At 39.0% G+C, this 27,998-nt stretch overlaps 2 protein-coding genes across 6 annotated transcripts; one reads left to right on the top strand and one right to left on the bottom strand.

Moving 5' to 3' along the window:
* The first annotated feature begins 284 nt into the window (after positions 1-284).
* Positions 285-6,761, top strand: LOC131954004 (cytochrome P450 1A1). Its single transcript, XM_059317478.1, has 7 exons — positions 285-971; positions 2,095-2,343; positions 2,514-2,721; positions 4,998-5,154; positions 5,533-5,956; positions 6,217-6,316; positions 6,449-6,761. Exons 1-7 carry the CDS (start codon positions 788-790, stop codon positions 6,678-6,680), a joined length of 1,554 nt encoding a protein of 517 aa, XP_059173461.1. The 5' UTR covers positions 285-787; the 3' UTR covers positions 6,681-6,761.
* A 462-nt stretch (positions 6,762-7,223) lies between these two features.
* On the bottom strand, positions 7,224-26,141 carry LOC131954003 (leucine-rich repeat-containing protein 74B). 5 transcript variants are annotated; one of them, XM_059317474.1, is made up of 16 exons: positions 26,124-26,141; positions 24,402-24,808; positions 13,496-13,706; positions 12,904-13,076; positions 12,207-12,314; positions 11,723-11,813; positions 11,427-11,476; positions 10,985-11,152; positions 9,801-9,916; positions 8,935-9,013; positions 8,729-8,824; positions 8,447-8,528; positions 8,183-8,343; positions 7,908-7,919; positions 7,707-7,792; positions 7,224-7,393 (listed from the first exon to the last, which is right to left on the bottom strand). In XM_059317474.1, exons 2-16 carry the CDS (start codon positions 24,789-24,791, stop codon positions 7,312-7,314), a joined length of 1,905 nt encoding a protein of 634 aa, XP_059173457.1. In that variant the 5' UTR covers positions 24,792-24,808; positions 26,124-26,141; the 3' UTR covers positions 7,224-7,311. The 5 variants fall into 5 exon arrangements, with proteins under 5 accessions (XP_059173457.1, XP_059173456.1, XP_059173458.1 ...); XM_059317473.1 differs by lacking the exon at positions 26,124-26,141 and adding an exon at positions 25,874-25,907 and having other exon boundaries at positions 24,402-24,805; XM_059317475.1 differs by lacking the exon at positions 26,124-26,141 and adding an exon at positions 25,874-25,892.
* Positions 26,142-27,998: the final 1,857 nt, after the last annotated feature.

Here is a 27,998-nt window from a genome sequence, read left to right as displayed (position 1 = left end):
TAAAATTTTATAAGGGACCCTTGCTTTTCTGTAGTGTAAATTAAATAGTGGTGCATTATTATATACTTAAGTAGTCTCATTTATTTTGTGAGAAAAAATTTATGTCAACAATTGAACAAAAATTGTAGGATATTTTATTTCACAGACATTGAATTTATCTGATAAACCACGAGTCAGGGGAGGTAATGCAGAAAACAAAACAAATGATAAAGCATGATTGGTTGTGTACCTTAGTTCTTGCCTAAAACTAGTAGGAAAAAAATCAATAATGGGCAGCTACCACAAAGTCTAGTGGAATTATTGACATCCAAGATGGCTGCTGCCAGAGAAAAAACTTGACTGTCTCCCAGAGTTGGAGGGTCTAATACAAACTTGATGTTTCATGTGAAGGATACTTAGATCCAGTTCTAGAGGGGGTTCTACCCCAGATGCTGAGGATGTGATTGCTATCATAAGGAATTATTTCACTCATCAGTCACTAGAGTGTAGTTGTGTAGGCTAGTTGAGTGTAGTAATGTGTGTAGTAGTAGTACTCAGCCAGTACTGATGACTTTACTTTGGGAAAAAAATAGATCTAGATTCTAGATTAAGTCTAGAGTGCTTAAGCTGATTTTAATTAAAAATAGGCTATAAATTATAAATTCAATGTAGGCATGTAGGTATATTATTTTTTTTTTGGTAGGCTGTTGGTAATAGCAACTACTAGAAAATAGAAGAATCTAATCTAGATCTGCGTCTATTTCAAAAGAATAAGTTCTATTTTTATAACTAGACTAGATCTAGGAATATGTCAAAAGAAAGCACGGATGCAAACCCTTGGTTTTTCTCAGCTGTTTTGCCAGATTTTTTAACAGAGGATTCCATTTTGATTCCCCAAATCTCCTTACTAGTCTTACTGGCAGGGTTTCTGATTCCTCTCACCATCAGCAGATGGAGGTGGCACCCAAACAAACAGAAGAAATGTTTACCAGGTATGTCAAGGTTTTTGTTGTGTCTGGGGTTGTGTTTTTGTGGGTGTTGTTTGTTTTGTTGCTACACACGTCTACCCAGACATGGTGTGTTGTGATGGTGTGTTGTGATGGTGTGATGGTGTGTTGTGATGGTGTGATGGTGTGTTGTGATGGTGTGTTGTGATGGTGTGTTGTGATGGTGTGTTGTGATGGTGTGTTGTGATGGTGTGTTGTGATGTGTGTTGTGATGGTGTGATGGTGTGTTGTGATGGTGTGATGGTGTGTTGTGATGGTGTGTTGTGATGGTGTGTTGTGATGGTGTGTTGTGATGGTGTGTTGTGATGGTGTGTTGTGATGTGTGTTGTGATGTGTGTTGTGATGGTGTGTTGTGATGGTGTGTTGTGATGGTGTGTTGTGATGGTGTGTTGTGATGGTGTGTTGTGATGGTGTGTTGTGATGGTGTGTTGTGATGGTGTGTTGTGATGGTGTGTTGTGATGGTGTGTTGTGATGGTGTGTTGTGATGGTGTGTTGTGATGGTGTGTTGTGATGGTGTGTTGTGATGGTGTGTTGTGATGGTGTGTTGTGATGGTGTGTTGTGATGGTGTGTTGTGATGGTGTGTTGTGATGGTGTGTCCTGGGGCTGAACTTGTGCTCACTGAACCATGCATGGGTGCTGAGTGCTAATGATATGGATGACTGAACACAGACTTAATGTTTTCTACCTGAGCTCACCTGTAAGAACTGAAATCATGGGAACTGTCTGGTGTGTGTTGGTGTATTGTAGCAATTTAAACAAGTTGTGACCCTCCATGATTCATGGAAGAATCTTCTGGCCATTATATATAATAACATTTGAGTCATTCATTTTTAAAGCATTGTTACTACTGAGTTCAAAGGTGATAATTATTTTGAAATCAGTCCAGTAGTCCTTTAAACTTAAACTAAGTTAAGTAATGATAGTTTATTGATTTTGATACACTTTAAATATGCTATCTGATATCTTTTCTTTTGCGTTAGGCTTCAAACATAAAAATGTCAAATTCTATTTTGTATTAGACTTGTGTAGAATATAACTACCCCAACAAATGTTAGGAGTTCTATCAAGTTTTTACTGAACTACAAACCTATTCCCACTGTCCTCAGGTCCCTGGTCGTGGCCGCTGTTTGGTCATGTGAGAACCTTGACCCAGGACGCCCACACAAAACTGACCAGCTACCACCAGCTGTACGGGGACATCTATCAGCTGACTGTAGGTCAGCACAAGGTCGTGGTCATTGGCAGTTTGGATGGGCTCATGGAAGGTCTTCATGATAGGTCAGACTCATTGTCAGGTCGACCTGATTTTCAGAACTTTAATTTCCTGTATGATGCGGAGGAAAACAGACAAAGAGGTAGGTCCTGATATATATAGGATATGTATAAAATTAGCAGACAGCAGCTGTTTGGTACTGCAAACAGTGCTGTTTGGTATACTAGACAGTGCTGTTTGGTACAGCAGAAAGGGCTGTTTGGTACAGCAGACAGCACTGTATAAGTAACAGCAAACGTAAACTCCCACCAGGTGTGTGCTGTGCAGACAACTCAGAAAAAACTCACGTGCGCAGGAACTTCCTGTCCTCCAGTGTCGACGCCTACTGCTCAGACGTGCAGCACATTGAAGAGAAGCTCTCCTCAGAGATCATTGACACAGTCAACAGACTGGTTGAAAGTCAATGTGCCTTTGATCCCATGGCAATCTTAAAGCCTGCCTGCTTCAATATCATATTTAGGTAGGGGAACTTAGATCTTGTATATAAGTTTAAGGCAGAACTTGCATCTTGTATCATACTTAAGTAGGGGAACGTAGATCTTATATATAAGTTTAAGGCAGAACGTGTATCATATTTAGGTAGGTGAATTTAGATCTTGTCTATAAATTTAAGGCTGAACTTGCATCTTGTATCATATTTAAGTAGAGGAACTTGGATCTTGTATTGAGATAGAACAGATTTTAAAACTGGGCCAGATAGGACTTGACTAACAATCACCCATGGACCACCAAGATGGTGGAGTAGTTTATTACTAGCTAAACTAATTATCTTAGTGAGGAAATAAACAGCATTATTAAATATTTTTTAATAAGCCAAAAAAAAATTGCACTCTAAATAAACCGGAGTGATCTCCCCTAAACTTTCTCGAATTATATTCTTATATAACACTACAGGGTATGGCAACTTGGGATATAGACATGATTTTTAATTACTTAAACTTTTTAAAATAGAATAGAATCTCATAGAAAAAAGAATTGCGCACCAAGTGAACTCCAAAAAATCTGTGTATAATAGTGTGGAATATTATTAGTACTTTATAAATTCACATGCGTTTTTTGAGAAATTGGAAATAGCATAAATTACTACTTCCGGTAAACGGATATTACTCAAAATTTGAAAGAAGACAGAATTAGATCTTTTACTTAAAATGTGAAATTTCATTTATCGGTTTGAAACAGTGCTCAAATTATAGGCTTTTGAAAAATTGAAAGTAGAATAAGTTCCTCTTCCGGTTATCGGAAATCAGCGAAAAGATGATACAGAACTACAAATTTGATATAATACTTGTGTATGAAATTTCATCAACCTAGCTGTATCGGTACACAGACACACATACACATACAAGATTGCAAAACTAAGTTTTTCTGACACAGGGCGGTATAAAACTTCAAGATTTGTAAAAATCATCTATTTTTTTTTTTGCACGATTACAATACTTTTTCTACACTCTGTATACAAGAAAGTAAAAAGCTAGGTGAAAATATTTGCACAATTTTTAAATACAAATACCTTTTTTAAAGTAAATTTTGGGTTCGTTAGAAAAAGCTAAGTATACAACTTTCAGAAAGTTGCATGTTACAAGAATTGCAAACTTCATTAGTAAATAAACCGGGAGTAATCTCCCCTAAACTTTCTCGAATATTCTAATATAACACTACGTGGGATGTCAACTCGGAATATAGACATGATTTTTGTTTACTTAAACTTTTAAAAATAGAATAAAATCTAGTAGAAAAAAAAATGCGCACCAAGCTAGCACCCAAACCAAATGTGCGTAATAGTGCGCAATATTATTAGTACTTTAAAAATTTACATTAGTTTTTTGAGAAATCGGAAGTAGCGTAAATTACTACTTCCGGTCAACGGAAATTACTCAAAATTTAACAGAAGGTAGAGAATTAGATCTTTTACTTACATGTGAAATTTAATTTATCTATCTGAAATAGTACTCAAGTTATAGGCTTTTGAAAAATTCAAAGTAGAAAAAGTACCACTTCCGGTTGTCGGAAATCGCTCAAAAGTTGATACGGATCTACGATTTTGATATAATACTTATATATGAAATTTCATCAACCTAGCTGTAACGGTACTCAAGTTATCGTGTTTACACACGGACACACACACAGACACAGACACACACAGACACACACACACATACAGACAAGATTGCAAAATTATGTTTTTCCGTATCAGTGAGGTGTAAAACGTCGAGATTTGTAAAAATCTCGATTTTTTTTTTTTGCACGATTACAATACTTTCTCTATACTACGTATATACGAGAAAGTAAAAATATCTCCTGAAAATTTTAGAATATTTTAGATGGTAGTGAGAATTATGTTTTTCTGTTGTATTAGAAATATTTTCTACTGCTGATGCTAGTGTAGATCTCATGTCTCCCCAGGCTAGTGTAGACCTCATGTCTCCCCAGGCTAGTGTAGATGTCATGTCTCCCCAGGCTAGTGTAGATGTCATGTCTCCCCAGGCTAGTGTAGATGTCATGTCTCCCCAGGCTAGTGTAGATCTCATGTCTCCCCAGGCTAGTGTAGATGTCATGTCTCCCCAGGCTAGTGTAGATCTCATGTCTCCCCAGGCTAGTGTAGATCTCATGTCTCTAGATGTCATGTCTCTAGATGTCATGTCTCTAGATGTCATGTCTCCCCAGGCTAGTGTAGATCTCATGTCTCTAGATGTCATGTCTCTAGATGTCATGTCTCTAGATGTCATGTCTCCCCAGGCTAGTGTTTGACCAGAGGCTGGACCCACAGTGCCAGCGCATGAGAGAAACTTTGGCCCTCATGGACAGCAGGAGAGAAGCTTTCCGACTTAATCCGCTGGATTTTTGTCCGCTACTCAAGATCTTCTCATCTGATGATTTTGGCAACTACATCCAGGTTTGTCTAAGACTAAAGTATATTTTTACAATACCATTTTTAACTAAGGTAATTTATACACACATACCATTTTTAACTATGTAGTGGGTATATTTGATATTACCCATAGACAGTGTAAGTTAACTACCTCAAACCATTATTACAATGATGCTAGAGGAAACCGCCTTACTCTCTAGATAGTATGTAGATCCTACTTTAGTTTATAGAATTGGATTGAAATGTTTAGCCTGGAATTTTGTCTGCAATTGATATCATATTTACAAGTCTAACAGGTTAGCTCATTGTTGACCTAAAATGTTGACCCAAAATGTTGACCTAAAATGTTGACCCAAAATGCTGACTCAGAATGTTGACCCAAAATGTTGACCCATGTCCCAGGAAAGCTCAACTGTCCAGCTGTCCATCATCCACAAGTACCTGAACCTGCACAAAGACACGTATGACCACGGCCACATACGTGACATGGCCGACCACCTGCTGCTGTACGTGGACAACGGGGAGGACGTGGGGCTGCTGGGTAAGGAAGATCTGGACTACCTCCTGCTGGACGCCCTCAACTTCGGCTACAACGACACGGCGGTGGTGCTGACGTGGCTGCTGGGGTACATGGCCAGCCATGCGGACATCCAGCGGCAGGTCCAGAGGGAGCTGGACTCTGTCATTGACCACAGCAGGCTGCCCGGAGTTGAAGACCAGCCTTACCTCCCCCTGACCACTGCTTGCATCTACGAGGCGCTCAGACTTGCGTCCATTCATCCTTTTTTAATTCCCCATTCAGCCACAAAAGATACAACTCTACAGGGTATGTTTGGTTATAGTTGGGCTTGCTTTTATTATTAACAATTACAATAGCATTCTAGGTCATTCAATAAGACCAATTTTTGTTTAGACCATAATGATCTACAAACTGTTATGCTTTTTAAAATACTACTAAGCTTGATCAACAATAAGTATTGGTAAATTTTTGATTAGTTTACAAAACCTATCTTTTTAAAAATACAAAAGTATAGTGTCATTTATGGATGACTCGTTTAATATTTAAAAATATTTTTCTTGTTTCAGACTACCCAATTCAAACTGGCAGCATCCTACTGTTTAATGTCTGGAAGATTCACCACGATGCCAAGCTGTGGAAGAACCCCTACCAGTACAATCCACACAGGTGAGTGCTCTCATTTTATACTAGTTGCTTCCCCTGTATTTCAAATGAGGCAATTTTTTTATATAGTATATTAAGTATACATGCTCACCTATAAAATATTGCAAAAAACTCATTTTCTCCAATCGCTGTCAGGTTTCTGAATAAATCCCGAGCCCTAGAGATCCCTGACCACTTCATCCCATATGGAGCGGGCAGACGACAGTGTCCAGGGGAGGGGCTGGCTGACGTCATGCTCTTCCTATTTTTTGCCACCATTATGCAGCAACTGTCCATCAAACCTGACCAAGGCTTTCCTCTGCTCTGTGACCAGGATATTGTCTTAAAACCTAAATCTTTCACACTGACAGTCTCGGAGCGAGAATAGGCATAATTTAAAAAATTGGCATTCTCAAATGAAAAAGTAAGATTGATTGTGATCAAATTGTAAAATCATGAAAAACCATCAATGCACTGTAAATTTTATTACTTCTACATGGCACAATTAAAAATATAGATGTCACATTCTTACATTAGGAGGCACTTTTTGATCAATAATTACATTACAAAAATATGGGTGCTGAACATATTTCTCAAACACAAAGAATTTGTTTAATATATACGAGCCGGCCCGCGGCATAACATACGCCGCTATTTAGTTGTTTCTAATTTTCAATAATTCATAATTTGTGAATTCGACAGTACCAACGCTGACACTGAAAATATTTCTTTAAAACACTAAGTAGCTCGTTAAGGACCATAACCCCCCCCCCCCCCCCCACGTTTAAAATCGTTGGCTCTGCTTGTAAACATTTAGAGTGAACACAGCTCACTAAAACCATGTAGGGGTGGGGAGGTAGGGAGAGCGTTTGCAGCTTGTTTTCTAACGGCTCGAAGAAGAGAATTATATATATATATAGATAGATTACAGGAATTAATGTACTAGAAATACTGACAGAAAATACTGGCATAATATCTCAGATGATTTTGGTCCGCCATTAAAAAAAACTTTTCCTGGTTTATGATGTCATTGGTCTCAGAGTTTTGTATGTACTGAATCTCTTGGTCTTGTCACTGTCTTTATGGCCTCGGACAAGTTCACTGGTAGAAAAAATCATGAGATCAGATCACTTGGGTATCCAGCACTAAACCATTTCATGACATGAGAGAAACCAATAGCTATGACTGCATGTGTAGTATAAAGCATTAAACCATTTCATTATCTATGACTGCATGTGTTTGTGATTTCACCCTATGAAGCCATACAAATGTGTTTGTGATCTATGCTGCCACACAAATGTGTTTGTGATCTATGATGCCCTACAAATGTGTTTGTGATCTATGCTGCCACGCAAATGTGTTTGTGATCTATGATGCCCTACAAATGTGTATGTGACCTATGCTGCAAACTGACCTGTAGTTGATGGTCCCTGTACCTGCTGTGTCCAGCTCTGCCACCAACATGTCCACCTCATCAGGTGTCAGGCCAATACCAGTTTGCTGGGGACAAGGTCAGACACAAGTTTGGTGGCTACTTCAACTTTTTTTTATTTCAACTTCTAAATTTTGGGAAAAGTAAATGCTAAATAACGAGTAATTAAAGACTTTTTTTTACCTTGATGAGCAGCTGAAAGAGATACAATTAAAGATTCGTTAATTATCTCATTTGTGTCAACAAAAATTGTTTTACCTGTTTAAACAGCTAATGTACTAAGTCCTCTATCAGCTTGATTTTACCACCAAGGTTAAACCTCAGTGGCGCCTTCTCCTGCCTCCACCACACAGTATACATAATTCTATAACATTTATATGAGTTACAGTTGAAAGTCTAAAAGAAAATGTAGTCTATACTTGGAGTTTTTCAAGCTGACAACTAATACAAGATCTCACCTCCAATCCTTGTCTAAATTCTGCTTTGCTGACATTCATTGTGCCATCTTTATCAAACTGATTGAAAAATTCAACCAATCGAATATTTCTGGAGTTAATGAAGGCGTTTAATTTGATGAGTGGGTGGACTCTTTGTTTGGGTTTGAGAGGCATTTCAGTACCTAAATGAGTATAATCAGAACAAATTGTATGAAAAAGATATAATTCTACCAAGCTAGCAATAAACAAAGTAAATTATATTTATAATTTTTTTTATTTAGTCACCTCCATGACTCATCTTTAGCTGTGGAAACTTCTCTTCCACCTGTTTCCATAGAGTCACAAAATCTTTGTTGACAGTGATGTCCTATAGTTGGAGCAATTAATTAATTAAAATCTTTATTGATTTAATCATATTTGTTTTAATATTTATTTTAATAGTATTATGTTAAAAAAAATCTCTTTAAAAGGATGACAATTGTAGACCTACTCAATATAAATTAAAAACTATTTTCTAGTTTCCCTAAAACAAAAGTTTTAAAAAATTCTTCCAACAAGTTCACTCACAGAAAAGTCGACCGCCTCCAAAATACAGTTTGGATTTTTTAAGATGGCTGCAGCTATGGCCCAGCAGCCAGCACTTTGCATTGGGTTTTTACCAATCTGAAAAAACAAACTTGCCATAAAAAAAATTCTACAATTTTTTTTAGATTTTTATTTTAACAAATAATAAAGGGCTACATAAAAAGTTGTCAATAAGAAGTGAAACAAACCCTGATCACTTTCAGAGACTCATTGACTGTGATGCCCTTGCCAATCAGCACTGCTCCCTCTGTGGCTATTCTATTGTTGCTGGAAATATATTTTGTTAGCACAGATTATTTTCTAAGTTAGCCTGGGTTATTGTACTGGGAAAATATTGTTATCACAGATTATTCTTTAAAATATAGTAGTCCTCTAAGTTAGCCTGAGTATTGTACTGGGAAAATATTGTTATCACAGATTATTCTTTAAAATATAGTAGTCCTCTAAGTTAGCCTGAGTATTGTACTGGGAAAATATTGTTATCACAGATTATTCTTTAAAATATAGTAGTCCTCTAAGTTAGCCTGGGTATTGTACTGGGAAAATATTTTGTTAGCACAGATTATTCTTTAAAATATAGCAGGCCTCTAAGTTAGCCTGGGTATTGTACTGGGAAAATATTTTGTTAGCACAGATTATTCTTTAAAATATAGCAGGCCTCTAAGTTAGCCTGGGTATTGTACTGGGAAAATATTTTGTTAGCACAGATTATTCTTTAAAATATAGCAGGCCTCTAAGTTAGCCTGGGTATTGTACTGGGAAATATTTTGTTAGCACAGATTATTCTTTAAAATATAGCAGGCCTCTAAGTTAGCCTGGGTATTGTACTGGGAAAATATTTTGTTAGCACAGATTATTCTTTAAAATATAGCAGGCCTCTAAGTTAGCCTGGGTATTGTACTGGGAAAATATTTTGTTAGCACAGATTATTCTTTAAAATATAGCAGGCCTCTAAGTTAGCCTGGGTATTGTACTGGAAGAACAAACTGTGCTAGGGTTGAATCTAGAACAACAACTCCATACATGATAATTTGATATTCAAATATTGCCTTACGTCAAATCCAACTCCTCAAGAACACTGTTGGCCTTTAAGGCATCCATCAAGGCACTGGATGCATCAAACCCAAACCCATTCCAGGAGAGGTTCACTTTTTTCATGAACACATTGCTCTGTAGTACACATAAAAAGTTGTTATAATTTCACAAGTTGGCTATCCATTAGATTTACATATTAACTATAAAATTTCACAAGTACTAGTAGGCTACCCATTACATATTAAATTAACATTTCACACATAGGCTACCCATAATTAACTTTGTTGATCACACATTTGTGAGCCACAAAAAAAGAAACACAAACTTTGAGAAATGGAAACAAATTTTCAAATGTTGAGTAATTTACCTAGATGTTTGTGCATGTAAATTTAGTATAAATAAACCGGGAGTGATCTCCCCTAAACTTTCTCGAATATTCTTATATAAAATAACAGGGGATGGGAACTCGGGCTATAGACTTCTAGACATGATTTTTAATCCATTTTAAATACTTAAAGTTTTAAAAATAGAATAAAATCTCGTAGACAAATTAATTGCACACCAAGTGAACGCGAATAAAAAAGCGCATAATAGTGCGCAATATTATTAGTACTTTAAAAATTTACATTAGTTTTTTGAGAAATCGGAAGTAGCGTAAATTACTACTTCCGGTCAATGGAAATTACTCAAAATTTAACAGAAGGTAGAGAATTAGATCTTTTACTTACGTATGAAATTTAATTTATCTATCTGAAATAGTACTCAAGTTATAGGCTTTTGAAAAATTCAAAGTAGAAAAAGTACCACTTCCGGTTGTCGGAAATCGCTCAAAAGTTGATACGGATCTACGATTTTGATAAAATACTTATATATGAAATTTCATCAACCTAGCTGTAACGGTACTCAAGTTATCGTGTTTACACACGGACACACACACACACAGACACACACACACACAGACACACAGACATACGGACAAGATTGCAAAATTATGTTTTTCCGTATCAGTGAGATGCAAAACGTCGAGATTTGCAAAAATCTCGATTTTTTTTTTTTGCACGATTACAAGACTTTCTCTATACTTCGTATATACGAGAAAGTAAAAAGATAAATGTGTTTTTTATCTATGTGAATATTCATGATGTTTTAGGTATTTAAAAAAAAGGTAACCAACTGAAAAGAACTGAAACAAAACAAGCTGACCTTGACACCGGCAGCCACAGAGATGGCACCTTTCCTTCTCAGATGGTTCCAGGACAGGTCCAGTTCCTTCAGGCAGAGATTCTCCGAGATAGCCGGCCCCAGGAGCAGTCCCGCCTTCTCCCCCAGACAGTTGTGACTTAGATTCAGATATTCTAGCTTGGACGTGGTCTGAGGGAACCAAGAGGTTTATACAGGCAGGTTTAGGTAGAGGTCAGAGGACAACCAAACTAGCACAGTATTTTAAAATGAGATTGGTTCATACAAATAGTTTATGTCAAACAGCTAGCACTCAGGTACTGTGAGGTTAAGGACATTGTGTCAAACTTTTGTAAAAAATAAACAGCTTAAGTCAAAAACAATCATTAAGTACCAGGTAAAAATAAATGCTAATTTTATATTTTTTTTATTGCAAATCAAGTTGTTTTATTTTGTACAAACTCACCAGGATAAGATTAGCCAGATGAACAGCAGCTGTGTCATCAAAACCATTCCCTGTGGAGAACAGCAGACATGAATAAACTTGTGAGCACATTAAACAGTATTTGATACAAGCTTGTTTTAGGCTTTAGCAGATAGGAATTAACTTAAAACAAGCTTGTGTTAGCCTTTAGCAGATAGGAATAAACTTAAAACAAGCTTGTGTTAGCCTTTAGCAGATAGGAATAAACTTAAAACAAGCTTGTGTTAGCCTTTACCCAGATTAAACTTAAACCAAGCCAATCTGGCAAGTGTGTCTACCTGTTAGGGTTACCCTACGGAGAGTGTCGTTCTTTTGGATTATCTGGCATAGGTGCTCGGAACATTTGTTTAAATTATTGTCAGACAAATTCTGAGGACATCAATATGAATCAATCAGAAAATTTGAATGAAAATAATTTTTTTTTTTACACACTGCTTTCATTTTCCCTTTAAATAACAGATTAATAGTTTGAAATTTAATTTTTTTTCTTCCTCATTTAAGAAATATTTAATTTTTTCATCAAGGTAAAAAAATCTTCACATACTAAATTAATCCTAACAACAATATATAAACAATACATTCTCTATTTGTGTGCTGAATTTACACATAAATCCCAGGGACAACCATATTAATCCCAGGGACAACTTATATTAATCCCAGGGACAACCCACATTAATCCCAGGGACAACCCACATTAATCCCAGGGACAACTTATATTAATCCCAGTGACAACCCATATACCCAGAAACCAGCCCGACTTACCAGGTCTGTGATGAAACAATTCTCCTTCAACATCTCACAAACCGCCATCCCCCCGTCATAGCCCAGCCAGTTGTCCGTCAGGTCCAGTGTGTTGATGGTGGCGTTTGACTGAGGAGACAAAACATTTCTAAATAATTGGGCTACAAATATGGACAGCATCACAAATTGTTCTAACTTAACATAGACAACCATCAGTTAGGGGAGGGTCCAGTGGCTACATCCACCACCATTTTCTCACAATCAAACACCTTTTAAAATAGCGTCAAAAAGATCCCATCCGAAAAAATAATATTGCTATTGAAATAATTCTTGTAATTTTAATATTTAACAAATGCCAAATAGACCTTTTACAAAAGTCTCAAAGCTTTAAAAAAATTAAAAAAAAAACCCCCGAAAAAAAGAAGACTAATGGAATGAGTTGGCAGTTACAAAATTAACACAAGCAGTAAAAAATCCACCAATGCTCCACCAGCAGTAAAAAACAAAACCTACCATGACTCTACCAGCAGTAAAAAAACAAAACCTACCATGACTCTACCAGCAGTAAAAAAACAAAACCTACCATGACTCCACCAGCAGTAAAAAACAAAACCTACCATGACACACTAGCAGTAAAAAACAAAACCTACCATGACTCTACCAGCAGTAAAAAACAAAACCTACCATAACACCACCAGCAGTAAAAAACAAAACCTACCACTAACGAAATAGCGATGGGTCTCATGCCTTCCCCAGCGAGCCCGTGATGTTTCATGGAAAGATGGCTGTCGTTCATGTGTCGCAGGAAGTAGGAGATGGGCACCACGCCAAAGTTTTTACACGCGTCAAGGTACAAGCTCCGCCCACTGTGGTCATACACAGGCTGGGGATCTGAGGAATTATGGGATAGTTCTATCATGTACTGCACTCAGTCAATGAAGACATAGGGGGAGTTTAGAGGCTGGACACGCTAGGCAAAAGGTAGGCAAAAGGTGGGCAGGGGCCAATCAATGGGTAACCAGTTTCTTGCAGGCATCTCTCTGCCCCCCCCCGAGCATGTGCACCCCTCCCCCATCTGATGGAATAGAAAGCTATACATAATTCATATAGAAAATATATACTTTAACCAGTGCCCCTCTCCCCCTAGAAATTCCAGAACGAGACCAACAACCCTCCAACCTAGGAAGAATAACAACCCTCCTACCTTGGTAGAATGACACTACAACCTAGGTAGAAAGACAACCCTCCTACCTTGGTATAATGACAACCCTCCAACCTTGGTAGAATGACAACCCTTCAACCACACCAACCTTCGTTCTCCAGATCCGTGTCCCAATCGTTTTCGTTGGAAATGTCCACGCCAATCATGTCAAGGTCAGACTTGTTGTCCCGAATCCGGTTCTCCTCAAGGTCACTCTCGCTGTCCGAAGGATGACCCCCATGATCCCCCTGCTCTCTTTGTTTCTTAGACCCCCCGCCCGTAGAGCCACGTGACTTGTGGCTCCCAGTTCTGCTGATGGTCTGTGGAGGTTGGAAAAAAATATATTATTAAATGGGTTTAAAGAGATTCAGTCTGGGCCCGTGGGGTGGGGCGTGTGGGGACAGCTGCTCGCTCGTCATGACACAAAAAAAAATATTTTAGCTGGTCCTAGCCTGGGAGAGACCAGCACAGCGGTGCCAGACTGATGATCTACAGCCTGGAGACAGACTACTGTAAGCTGGTGAGACATCCATATTTAGTTTGCCGTGAGAAATCTTGGTTTTCTACTAGGAATCTCTTCGGAGGGGGGGGCGGGGCGCCCCGAAGAAAGTCTACTGCCCCCCCTCCGAACGAAATAGAATTTATATAGAAAGCATACTTTTAACAGTGCCCTCCCCCTCAAGAAAACAGTCTGGAAGAAACACTGCCCCCCCCCCACCAACTGTACAACCGCAACAGACACGTGCGACATGTACCTTTCTCTTTTCTTTGCTGACCTTGAGCCTGGGGTTGACCTTGATGATCCTCTCTACGGGGACAGGGGTGGAGGCTTGCAGCTCCTCGTATTGTTTGCGGCATTCGTCAATCGTTGTCATGGCAACCACAACACGCAAACAACACCGGAAGCACGCGACAACTACACACTACGTGAGGTTGTGTTTTGTCATCGTGAGGGCGGAGTTTGGTTGAACAAGTTTTCACACATTTGAGAGGAAACAGTTTCTCACATCTTAGAGATTACAAACACGGTGGAGTCTTCAACAGCGTCAACAAAGTTGAGTGGTTGTGTGTGTGTATGTGTGTGTGTTAGACGTTCTGAAACTTCAAACATTTACTGGCACATCTTGCACAAAGTTTTGTTTCAGTTCTCAGCCCAAAGATCCACAAACACACATAAACTATAGACACAGGTCAATTTGTAAAGCCAGTTTTTGTTTCTCAAACCCTAGCCCGTAGCACAGGTTTCAGAGAAAAAGAAAGACGCCAATCTGAAAATCAAATCAGCGGTTAGTTGAGAAGGTTCGAGATACGCCTGCTGATGGTAATTATGGCAAGTCTTTCAACCAATCCATCCAACGTAAATAGAACACGTGATGCGATTAGCAACAGACGACAATAAATGTTGAAAAACATATCGCAACATTATGACAACTCGTTTAAAAATATTTTTTAAACTACGGCGGTCCAAAGGTTAGGAATATGATGGTTAGGTTAGGGTTAGTTCTTGACCAAAGCTATTTTATGGACAACTCTTTTATGTGACCAGTGAAACAATACATTGACGGTTTATGTGAAAAGAACAACATCCAAGATAAATCTTTGTATGAACAACAACATACAAGATACATATTTGAAATAACGTACACTATACATCTTTGTACAAACATCCAACATACATCTTTGTACGAACATACAAGATACATCTGTGTACATACATCCAAGATACATCTTTGTACACACATCCAAGATACATCTTTGTACACACATCCAACATACATCTTTGTACACACATCCAACATACATCTTTGTACACACATCCAACATACATCTTTGTACACACATCCAACATACATCTTTGTACACACATCCAACATACATCTTTGTACGAACATACAAGATACATCTGTGTACATACATCCAAGATACATCTTTGTACACACATCCAAGATACATCTTTGTACACACATCCAACATACATCTTTGTACACACATCCAACATACATCTTTGTACACACATCCAACATACATCTTTGTACACACATCCAACATACATCTTTGTACACACATCCAACATACATCTTTGTACGAACATCCAACATACATCTTTGTACGAACATCCAACATACATCTTTGTACGAACATCCAACATACATCTTTGTACACACATCCAACATACATCTTTGTACGAACATCCAACATACATCTTTGTACACACATCCAAGATACATCTTTCTACAAACATCCAACATACATCTTTGTACACACATCCAAGATACATCTTTGTACACACATCCAAGATACATCTTTCTACAAACATCCAACATACATCTTTGGTTTAGGCCGCCCTCTCCACCCCTAGTTCTCACTGAGACCTAAAGTGCCCAAGTGCTAACATTGATTACAGATTATTTTAATGGTAACAAAAGACGAGGCAGCTCAACTCTAAAGGGAAAAAGTTGCGACGATTGATTTGATTAGCGTTACCATAAGGTAACCAAAACAAGGAGGAACGTTAGACCACGTGCTTTCAAATATTTCCTGCAACCATTAACTTGATGAGATCAGGCATAAATATTCACAGCTAGTTTAGCACGTGTAGTATTGATCACGTGATGAGCCAGCCAATCGCACTGTCTGTTGAACCTGTTTACTGCTACAAGAGGTGGCTCTGATAAACAGGCTTTTAAAAATTGATTTTAATGTCACTACATGCGGGGATCTTAAAACAACGGGATTATATTGCCTCGTTCTGACACACAGAGCCATATCGCCTCGTTCTGACACACAGAGCCATATCGCCTCGTTCTGACAGTGGTAGGTCAATGCCACAGTTTGAGCTGTTGCGGTCTACATACATCAGGTTAAAAGACTTTAATTGCCAGTTAAATAACATTAGCCTTTGGCTAATATACAATTGACTCATTTATTGAACCTTCAAACATTCAACAAGGCTTGAAACAAATAAATACAAACAACAACCACCAACGACAATTTGACTGACTAGCAAAAGTGTTGTTTGGCTGCCTCCAGCTGGGGCAGGCTGTCTGTCATGTTGTTTGATGGATGAGATTCAACAGCTATCGGACACTCACAATGTGATGTGTACAACAGATGTGTACATCAACAGATGTGTGTGTACACCAACAGCTGTGTACACCAACAGCTGTGTACACCAACAGCTACACCAACAGATGTATACACCAACAGCTGTGTACACCAACAGCTGTGTACACCAACAGATGTGTACACCAACAGCTGTGTACACCAACAGCTGTGTACACCAACAGCTGTGTACACCAACAGCTGTGTACACCAACAGCTACACCAACAGATGTATACACCAACAGATGTATACACCAACAGCTGTGTACACCAACAGCTGTGTACACCAACAGCTACACCAACAGATGTATACACCAACAGATGTATACACCAACAGCTGTGTACACCAACAGCTGTGTACACCAACAGCTGTGTACACCAACAGATGTGTACACCAACAGCTGTGTACACCAACAGCTGTGTACACCAACAGCTGTGTACACCAACAGCTGTGTACACCAACAGCTGTGTACACCAACAGCTGTGTACACCAACAGCTACACCAACAGATGTATACACCAACAGATGTATACACCAACAGCTGTGTACACCAACAGCTGTGTACACCAACAGCTGTGTACACCAACAGCTGTGTACACCAACAGCTGTGTACACCAACAGCTGTGTACACCAACAGCTACACCAACAGATGTATACACCAACAGATGTATACACCAACAGCTGTGTACACCAACAGCTGTGTACACCAACAGCTGTGTACACCAACAGATGTGTACACCAACAGCTGTGTACACCAACAGCTGTGTACACCAACAGCTACACCAACAGCTGTGTACACCAACAGCTGTGTACACCAACAGCTGTGTACACCAACAGCTGTGTACACCAACAGCTGTGTACACCAACAGCTGTGTACACCAACAGCTACACCAACAGATGTGTACACCAACAGATGTATACACCAACAGATGTGTACACCAACAGCTGTGTACACCAACAGCTGTGTACACCAACAGCTGTGTACACCAACAGCTGTGTACACCAACAGATGTGTACACCAACAGCTGTGTACACCAACAGCTACACCAACAGCTGTGTACACCAACAGCTGTGTACACCAACAGCTGTGTGTGTGTGTGTACATCAACAGATGTGTATGTACACCAACAGATGTGTACATTACAAACCTTTCAAAACAAACGAATACATCATATTTACAGTATCAGGAGAATTGTACACCATCAATGTGTACATTTGGTGCGTACATCAGGAGATATTAGAACATAGCGAGGTGTGTAGAACTGCACAAAACGTGTACAGAATAGAAATGTGTACCTACATGTCTCCACATTTGCTCCACTCACCATCAACCGCAACAAAAGTCAGTCTTCTGACTTTGTCAACACACTGTCCAGCAGTCAACTGACTTTGTCAACACACGGTCCAGCAGTCAACTGACTTTGTCAACACACCATCCAAGAGTTGTACTGAAAGTTTCCACCAACAAACTTATCTCTCGTGTTCTGTCGACCTGCACCAAGCAAGTCACGTGATTAAAGCTCAGCACTTCACGGGGCGGATTTAATTAAACTCTCGACTTGAAATCAATTTACAATCTGACGTCAACTTTTCAACTTTCTGATCTCATGTTTTATTTTTACCTAAACGACCAAGAGATTTTAAAAATCTAACCGGATGTAATTGTTTTTACAAGCTTTTACTAAGTTAGATCACCATGTTTGTGGATTTGTGGTAAATCTTGTAACTCAATTTTGACCCACTTCTAATGCAGCGATTTCTTTCAAACTTTCCAAATACCTTCATTTTCGATGACAATGCTAGAATATCTTTTTTTTTTTTTTTTTTTAAACCTGATTAGAGTGATTTTAATTTGAGGATTACTACATTCAACAATAAAAGGGAGATAAACTACGAGCTAGCGATCACATGATCAGAGGACCGTGGTGGGTGAATTCTTGGTCCTGATTGGCTGATTTCTCGCCCAATCGTCGACCAGAGCTAGGGGCAGATAACTGAGTAACTGATGACAAGCTACTGGTCGGGTTTGAACGCAAATAATTTTAGTTGTAGCATACGAAGTGTCAACTTTATTTCGAAAGAAATACTTAAAAGGGGAACGCGGGGGTGGGGGGGGGGGGACACAAAAAAATAAAAAATAAAACCCTATGTGATAACAAGCTTTTAAATGTAGATTGGTCGCTAAGATATGTAAGAGATCTCATGAGCGACCAAACATTTTTATTTTTTACAGAAAACAGTTTTTCTTTCCAGCGTTTAAGATCTTGTTATTAGAAAGGTTTTTATACTTGTTTTATTTCATCTAGTCAGGACAGCAACTAGTATTTTGTTTCGGATAATTTTCTTGGTCAGAATTTCTAACACACATGAGCCATGTTGAAGACAGTTCATGTTCACAATGTCCAACGTCACAAGCAGCCTACAGTGCAAGACCGTCGAGTTCATGAACATGATATAAACAAAGTCAAATCCCCCCCCCCCCCCTTGTCTCAGGTAGAACAAGGTGTATTCTAACACGCGGTGTCTAGTCAAGCTTGACGCCACCAGATTACAATATCCAGGTGTGTCAATGACATAGCGGGTACACAGGTGTGGGGGCAACGATCGAATCAATCAAAGACAGGCACGACAGAATCAATCAAAGACAGGCACGACAGAATCAATCAAAGACAGGCACGACAGAATCAATCAAAGACAGCCACGACAGAATCAATCAAAGACAGGCACGACAGAATCAATCAAAGACAGGCACGACAGAATCAATCAAAGACAGCCACGACAGAATCAATCAAAGACAGGCACGACAGAATCAATCAAAGACAGGCACGACAGAATCAATCAAAGACAGGCACGACAGAATCAATCAAAGACAGCCACGACAGAATCAATCAAAGACAGGCACGACAGAATCAATCAAAGACAGGCACGACAGAATCAATCAAAGACAGCCACGACAGAATCAAAGACAGACAGGCATGATTAGAACACGGTGACGACGATGATGGAGAAAACAGCCGAACTGTTGGAGGAGAAAAAAAGACGAGTCCACTCGCCGTAACCACACACCTGTACAGGTAACAAAACAGATAACCACTTGAACATCGAACCGCAACTGATAATCCTAATCCAAGCAGCAAACACTAATCCTAAGCCGAACAGCAGACACTAACCCTAAGCCAAATCCTAATCCAAACACTAATCCTAAACCGAACCCTAATCCAAACACTAATCCTAATAATAGACACAATAGACGAATTGATATCTCAACTTGTATCAGCGGAGCCTTTACAAGCTTTACAAGAACGAAGAAGAAAGACATACTGGTGTTGGTATGGCTATTCCAAATGGCCATACTTTATAAAACACATTTCACATGACACAAGAAAGATCATGACATAATCACAGGCCCTTTGAAAAAAAAAACTTAAAAATCTGAAAACGAATGACGTGTTATATCGTCGTCTTCTGCTTCCAACACACAGGTGTTGACCTGAGTTCAAATCCAACTTGGACACCAACGTTTTGACAATCCCAAACATCAAAGCTGATGATCTGTCGAGCTATGAAATTTTGTCACAGTAACGAAAACTTTGAAACACAAATAATGCGTAGAAAAACCAAGTCAGGTTTAAAGCGTATGTAGTTGTTTCAGTAGTGTAGGAGAGTATTCTAGTTGACACCAGCATCCCAACTCTCACGTGAGAAATTTCCTTCATCAACGAACACATACACATTGCTTGGTCACATGACAACAACCAAACATTTCTTATGACGTCAGTGCTTTAATTTTTTTTACTTTCAAATTTTAATTAATTAATTTTTTCTACTGTTCACTGGAGAATACCCATCAATCCAATAATGCCAAATGAATGACATTTTTAGCTGCTGCCAGTCTAAAAATCTGGTCAAAAGTTTGCGTGTCCCAATCAAGAAATTCACAAGCGTGTTAGTTCACAGGCAAATTAGTCGCATTAATTATCCACACAGCAGTCTTAGACGGGCGTAATCAACAGGACCGCGCCTTGACGTCTGCTGGGGCTCTTGTCACGTGACTGCCAGGGGGGGGGGGGGGGGAGGGGAGGGGGGTATGTGCCCGGCACGATTTCATTAAACCCAATACGGTAAATGGCAGATCAATGAGCCAATCAATCGATCAATAGAAATCATCTACCAAAAGTTGGGGCAGCGAGCCAGGGGTAAAGGGTGTACACAGGAAGGGGGCGTCGTCAAAATGGAGCAGACGATTGACAAAAGTGGTGTTGTCTTGCTTGGTGTACTTCATGTCTACCTGTTAGTTGTGGCATACAATTGCTGTGGTTCGAAATTTACAAGGACCACATTCTGGGCCAAAGAAAAAGTATACTAAAAATAAAAACAAAAAACATTGGCAGCTCTAGAAAAAAAAAAGACAACTAAAAATCTATTGAATTCTTTCCTTGGCCCTCACGGTGAAGAGATCGATGCACAAGTGTGATTAATGGCGATACGTATTGGATTTTTTTTTGTCATAAGAACGAGGTGATTATGTGGGAGGTGGGAGAGCCCCTACCCTATAGACAACATCTAGCGCCCCAACCATAAAGACAACACCTAGCGCCCCTACCCTATAGACACACCTAGCGCCCCTACCCTATAGACACACCTAGCGCCCCTACCCTATTGACACATCTAGCGCCCCTACCCTATAGACAACATCTAGCGCCCCTACCCTATAGACAACATCTAGCGCCCCAACCATAAAGACAACACCTAGCGCCCCTACCCTATAGACACACCTAGCGCCCCTACCCTATTGACACATCTAGCGCCCCTACCCTATAGACACATCTAGCGCCCCTACCCTATAGACACACCTAGCGCCCCTACCCTATAGACACATCTAGCGCCCCTACCCTATAGACACACCTAGCGCCCCTACCCTAAAGACACATCTAGCGCCCCTACCCTATAGACACACCTAGCGCCCCTAACCTATAGACACACCTAGCGCCCCTACCATATAGACAACATCCAGCGCCCCTACCATATAGACACATCTAGCCCCCCCTACCCTATAGACACATCTAGCGCCCCTACCTTATAGACACATCTAGCGCCCCTACCCTATATACAACATCTAACGCCCCTGTCCTATAGAGGCCTCTACCGCCCCTACCCTATAGACACATCTAGCGCCCCTACCAGATAGACAACATCTAGCGCCCCTACCCTATAGACACATCTAGCGCCCCTACCCTATAGACATATCTAGCGCCCCTACCCTCTAGCACTTATTTGTTCATTATGAACTGAAGATTTCCCGATGTGAACAGAACCAGGGACATTTGTCCCCGTGTGGCCCCACTTTTCCCCACAAACTTCTCTCAACCAATTAACTGAAGAGCTCTTCACCTCACCGCCAGACGGGCAGCTCAAAGTTCTGCACTACACGACCCTGACGCCCATTTTACACCGACACTTGGGTCTCCTTGACTCAGATACCCCGACACCTGGGTTCTCATTCAACATTTAGATGTAGTCAATTCAGATTTTATAAGTCATAATTCGCGAATTAAAAACGTGACATTTGAACAGTTTAAAGCTCGTGAGATGACCAACAATTTAAAGCTCGTGAGATGACCAACAATTTAAAGCTCGTGAGATGACCAACAATTTAAAGCTCGTGAGATGACCAACAATTTAAAGCTCGTGAGATGACCAACAATTTAAAGCTCGTGAGATGACCTACAGATCAAAAGTGAAAAGACTGGCTAACACATTGTGTGCGGAGTCGCCACAGCTATGCCACAGGAAAAGTTTTAATGACGTGGTTTGTTTCATGGCAAGGTACAATTTGTTGTCTTCTGATGTCTGGCCACGGCACAATTTGGGCCACAAGTGTTTGGCCATGATACAACTTTTAAGCCACTAGTGTTTGGCCATGATACAACTTTTGGGCCACTAGTGTATGGCCATGATACAACTTTTGGGCCACTAGTGTATGGCCATGATACAACTTTTGGGCCACTAGTGTATGGCCATGATACAACTTTTGGGCCACTAGTGTATGGCCATGATACAACTTTTGGGCCACTAGTGTATGGCCATGATACAACTTTTGGGCCACTAGTGTATGGCCATGATACAACTTTTGGGCCACTAGTGTATGGCCATGATACAACTTTTGGGCCACTAGTGAATGGCCATGATGCAACTTTTGGACCAAAAATTGCCCCAGTCGTATTTGTTTAGTTTTGATAACCCATTTCATACAAGTAGCCATGTTTGCTTATACTATAACAGCTTGTAATGTATTACGTATAACAGCCATGTCTGTTATATATATTTTCAGCATCTCTATACGGCTGCAAATGTTTCCAGACGATAGGAACGGTGCCAGAAGCTGGACGATGTTTGGCGCCACCCAAGTCGTGATGACGTCATACCGTGTCATTAGAAAGCCGCTACCACGACGAAACCTTCGACCGGCTCAGACTAAATCAACAGCATCGATCCACGAACGTGTCTTTTTAAGCCATTTCGGCACAACAGGTGTCGGCTATCACGGGTGTTGTGGAAACTGGACACCGGAATCGCTAACAGACCGGATGTGACCGGATGTTTATTAACCGGTCCACGCCCACCAAACAAACGGTTAATTACATTCACCTTGTAATGGGGGGGGGGGGGGGGGGAGGGAGAGTTGTGTGATACGCCGAGGTTTCAGTCCAGAATAGACCATACCGCTGTGTCCCCCCCCCCCCCAAGAGATACCTAGAAGAAACTCTGAAAATACTTTAAATATTAAATATATAGGCCAAATAAATTTTAAATGTTAAATATCTAAAAAAAAAAAAAGAATAATTCAGAAAACAATTTTAAATCAATTGCACTACGCCTACACGTTTGCCAAAAAAACAAACAACAAACAACAACACTGAGTTGAGTTAATTTGATTTAAAACAGTTTTAACAATAATTTTAAATTAATCTTTTATTTATAAAATTAGGTTTATTAAAAAAAGCGATTGTCTTTTGTATACTATTGTTTAAAAAAAAATCAATAATGAACGAATCAATAATTCAATGTGCTTCACATGTGTCAATAGCTCAGTCTTTTGTCTCTGTTGAATAGCCAGCTTAAATCTGTTGTCTGACAAATGTGGACTAATGTTAGAGTTAATGGATTCAGTGTTGTCGCTGGGATAAACTTAACAACCACAGCTTACACTGAAAGGACAAGCCAATATCTGACATGCAAGTAGCTTTCTTTAGATTGGTTGTCATACAAATTTTAGTTACATACAAATTTATTTTGATTCTAATTCTTGTTTCTGTTAGGGACAAATGAGAAAAATATTTTGGTTTTCTTGCAGATATAATACATAATTATAAACTATAAATTATCTGTTCAGTTTGTAGCTAATTAGTTAATTCAATTTCATTATGTTACATTCTTTTACATAGATTTCAAGAATGAAATTTGAATGTAACTTTACTAAAAACTACAGTCAATTGTGGATGGTATTGCAGGCCCATTTAGTCTACAGGTTAAGCCAATAAATGCCAGTACACATTTAGTCTACAGGTTAAGCCAATAAATGCCAGCACTTCAGTCAAATATTTACATGAGGTCCCTCGCATATGATTCTAAATATGCTCGCAACACACAGTTTCTGAGGTCAGTCACCTTTTGAAGTGATTTGATTAAGATTTTAAAAATAATTTGAAAAATAAAAAGAATGTTTTAAAATTCTTAAAAGACAAAGGACTTAGATTTATATTTAGATATATATATATATATATATGCATATCTACATATATGCATAATATATATGTATACATTATACACACATATATACCTATATACATATCTATCTATATATCTATCTGTATATGTAGAGCAGGGTAGAAAATGAATAAATAACATGGTACCTTATGATCAGAATGCCCTCTGTTGCTGGGGGATGTATCAGATTGTGATGGAGAACTATCCCGTATAACGGATGAATGACCATGGCGTGACTTTCCAGCAGAGCCTGGTAGCCTTGACCTCTGATCATGATCCGCCTCATCATCTGCCTCTATGCCACTGTCCTCTGTGGGGCTGTGGACCTTGTGGTCTGGCTCTGTGGCACTGTTGGCCTTGTGGTCTGGCCGAGGGGTGGGGTCGGTGTTCTCATCCTCCTCCTGCACTGCCTCAAGGCCTAGTGATGTCGTGTAGGCTGGGGCCGTGCTGATGTTCCTGACTGGGGGCCCATGATGTTCAACAGGGGGCCCATGATGTTCAACAGGGGGCCCACTGTGAGGGGTTCCTTCATCCATTTGTTGACCTCAAGCTTCTTTAATTTAGAAAAAAAATCAAATAAATTTTGCCAAACTTTGTCTCTTTATCAGTCTATTTTTAAATTAATTTAAATATGATTGATGTAAATGAAGGTATACTTTTGAAAGACTTTTTCAGTTTAAGTTTTTTTTTACTAGTCATAACACCACAATTCTGGCATAAGCCCTAATAGCCTTAATCAAAGTTAATTAACTGGCCATAACCCCAGCCCTCTACTAGACCTAGCTCTGGCTACAGTAATTATGTAGTTCTATACAAGACCAACAACTTAATGTTATGTAATATATGTAAGACAGTAGCCTAACAAGAACCTAGTTATCTAGTAGAGAACTTTTAGAATAAGACAATAGAGACCAGGTCTGTTTGATGCTTGTCTTCTCAAGATTATATGCGTCTAGCTAAGCTCTACAATTAGTTGAACTAAGATTGCTGATATAGAATATATGAACTGATTTAAAATAAATTAAAATTTAATAGGCCTATAGGCCTAACTTCTATAGCTATAGACTAGGCCTAATAATTTACCAATAAATCTAAGTGAAATATCAAAGAAATAAAAAAATGGCTGTAACTTACAGAATCAAGCAAATAATTACTAGATAGTCGATATCTAGTAGTAGTATCATATGATCTCTAGTTACTAAGTTAGGCTAAATATAATTATTATTAAAAAGGCCCTAAGCCTTAGTTCCTAAGCCTCCTAATTATTATTATTAGGCCTAGGCCCTATATAATTATATTAACAAATATTAACTTTTCGGCTTAACTACTAGAAATCTACTAGTAACTAGATCTAGATCTGCTACTGTGGGAGTACAACAAGGTCAAGAGTAACAGTAAAAGACTCCTCCTAGGGTCTATCCTAGCCTATACTAAACTATACTTTTACAGTATTTTTTATTAAAATTAGGCCTCTTTTAATATTAAACACAATTTAATCTAAAGAAAGGACGGATACATTATAGATTTAATACTAGATGCTAAGAAGCTAAATAAAGTAGATCAGGATTCTAAATAGTAAATATTTAATGAGTTAGAACAACAAAATTGTATAGTTTACATTCGTTGCTAGGGAGAATTTTCCCTTTCGTTTATTTTCCCCCAGTATATTTTTATTAATAAAACATAAAATACAATTTCTAAGCAATACGTTTAGTACACTAAATCTATAGACTATGAATTAAGGCTTAAACTACCTACTGACAAAAATTATCTAGAAAAAAAAACACAATTTTTAAAAATGGTGATCCATTGGAAAGCAATGTGTAAAGTTGTTTGTGATTCTTATTCAAAATAAAAATATTTCGCACTTTTTAGTTTTACCTTTCACCTGCCTTGCTAGGGCGGTGTAGAGGAAATCTATCTCTACGAAAATTGTTCCGCATTTTTTTGTGTGAAAACCGATTCGTACGGTGTACTTAATTTTTTTATTCAAAAAAAAAAAACAACAACAAAACAACAACCGCATAATAAGATTAAACAGTGCTAGTAATATTTTAAATACACCTTATTTAAATTGGTTGAACAGTGCTAGTAGTGTATTAAAATTAACATTTTAAATAGGCCTACACCTTGTAACAATTATAAAACTAGTTACCCACAATCATGACGCGGTGTTGTCAACTACACTTCAAGTAAACTCCTAAGGTTAAGGGTCGTCCATATATGAAATCATCCTAGCTAGATCTATAGGGAAAGATTTGGCGTTGTGATTGTGTTAACATAAGTTTGATTGAGTTTTAAAATTTTTACAACTGAATTTTCGCAGTTTTTATTCAAATATTTCAAAGACAGTCGAATCATTTTATTAAAATTGATCAGATTGCATAATTTTGATCTGGATTTGATTACAAATTCAGGATCAAATAAAAAGAAGCGTCCCCCCCCCCCGACAAAGTCAATCCACTAGTTAGCAATGTACAGTAGTTCAGTATTTATTTGGTTATATCCCTTTGTTAAAGGGAAACAACTCAAGGTATAAAGAGAAATATGTACAATTTATGAAATGAAAAAATGTGGATAGGTACCAGAAAATTGAAGTTTGACGTCATATTTGGACGGTATTCTTTTAGGTTGACTATCATTGAAGGGCTGTAAGGTTTCACTGCAGTATGTAGTTGAGGCACGGTGTATACGTCTTTTCTAGGTGAGATAAGGTTAACCTCTCTAGGTGAGGTATGGTTAACCTCTCTAGGTGAGGTATGGTTAACCTCTCTAGGTGATGTAAGGTTAAACTTTCTAGGTGAGGTAAGGTTAACCTCTCTAGGTGAGGTAAGGTTACCTTTTCTTGTAGTGTTGTAACCTATCACATACGACACATTAACACTACACAACTCAGCCACCCTACAACACAACACTTCCTATCTACACACCAACACATGTAGTACACACCAACACACGTAGTACAACCAACACACGTAGTTCACACCAACACACACACATACTGTCGTCCTCCACTAACCAGCAGTTACCAGCGTCAAGATGAACACATCAAAACTTCGTCGTCCCAAGCGTTTCTCGCAGCCTTGACATCAAATGACAACCTTCTCTGTTCAACCTGCCCTAACAACCCGTCAACGTTCTGTCAAGCACTCGGTCACAACCCAACAACCAGCCAACAACCTCTCTTCCAACCATCGTTCACACGCCTCTAATACTCGCTCACTACCCCAGGAAAAAACAACACATCAACACAGGACTAAACACAGCTCACACACTCGATATCGCCTGAAGGTGACACGTGACACACCCGCTCAATCTACACACACACACACACATTAAGTTGTCGTTAAAGTTTTCATCAAGTGGCCCTATGTACTGGGTAGGTCTTTATCCAATCATTATGTCTAGCGTGTATGCTTTGATCTGCACGTTGTCATATGTGCCAATATGAGAACTGTGCTGCTGGGTATCAGACATGTGTCCAGTAGCTGGAGAGTATGTCACCAACTTAACCAACAAAGTCGTATGGGATATCCTACCTTCAGAGTGTGGCAGCACATTTTTTTTGTTGGACTTTGATAGAGAGCTGTCGATTAGAGATATTGTCTTTATAGGGGCTGTGTCTCAGAGGTGAGCTCTAGTACAGGCCTACTTCAAACTCTTACAGGCCTAAATTGTCCACAGACCAAATATAATTTATCCCTACCTTACCTAGTTTGATGCTAACATTTTGTAGACTTACA

This window comes from Physella acuta, unplaced genomic scaffold (genome assembly GCF_028476545.2).
Source record: "Physella acuta isolate Inbredline_101_S28 unplaced genomic scaffold, ASM2847654v3 ptg000969l, whole genome shotgun sequence".
Classification (NCBI taxonomy): domain Eukaryota; kingdom Metazoa; phylum Mollusca; class Gastropoda; family Physidae; genus Physella; species Physella acuta.
Note: the sequence above shows the minus strand (reverse complement) of the source record. Positions and strands in the feature narration are given on the sequence as shown.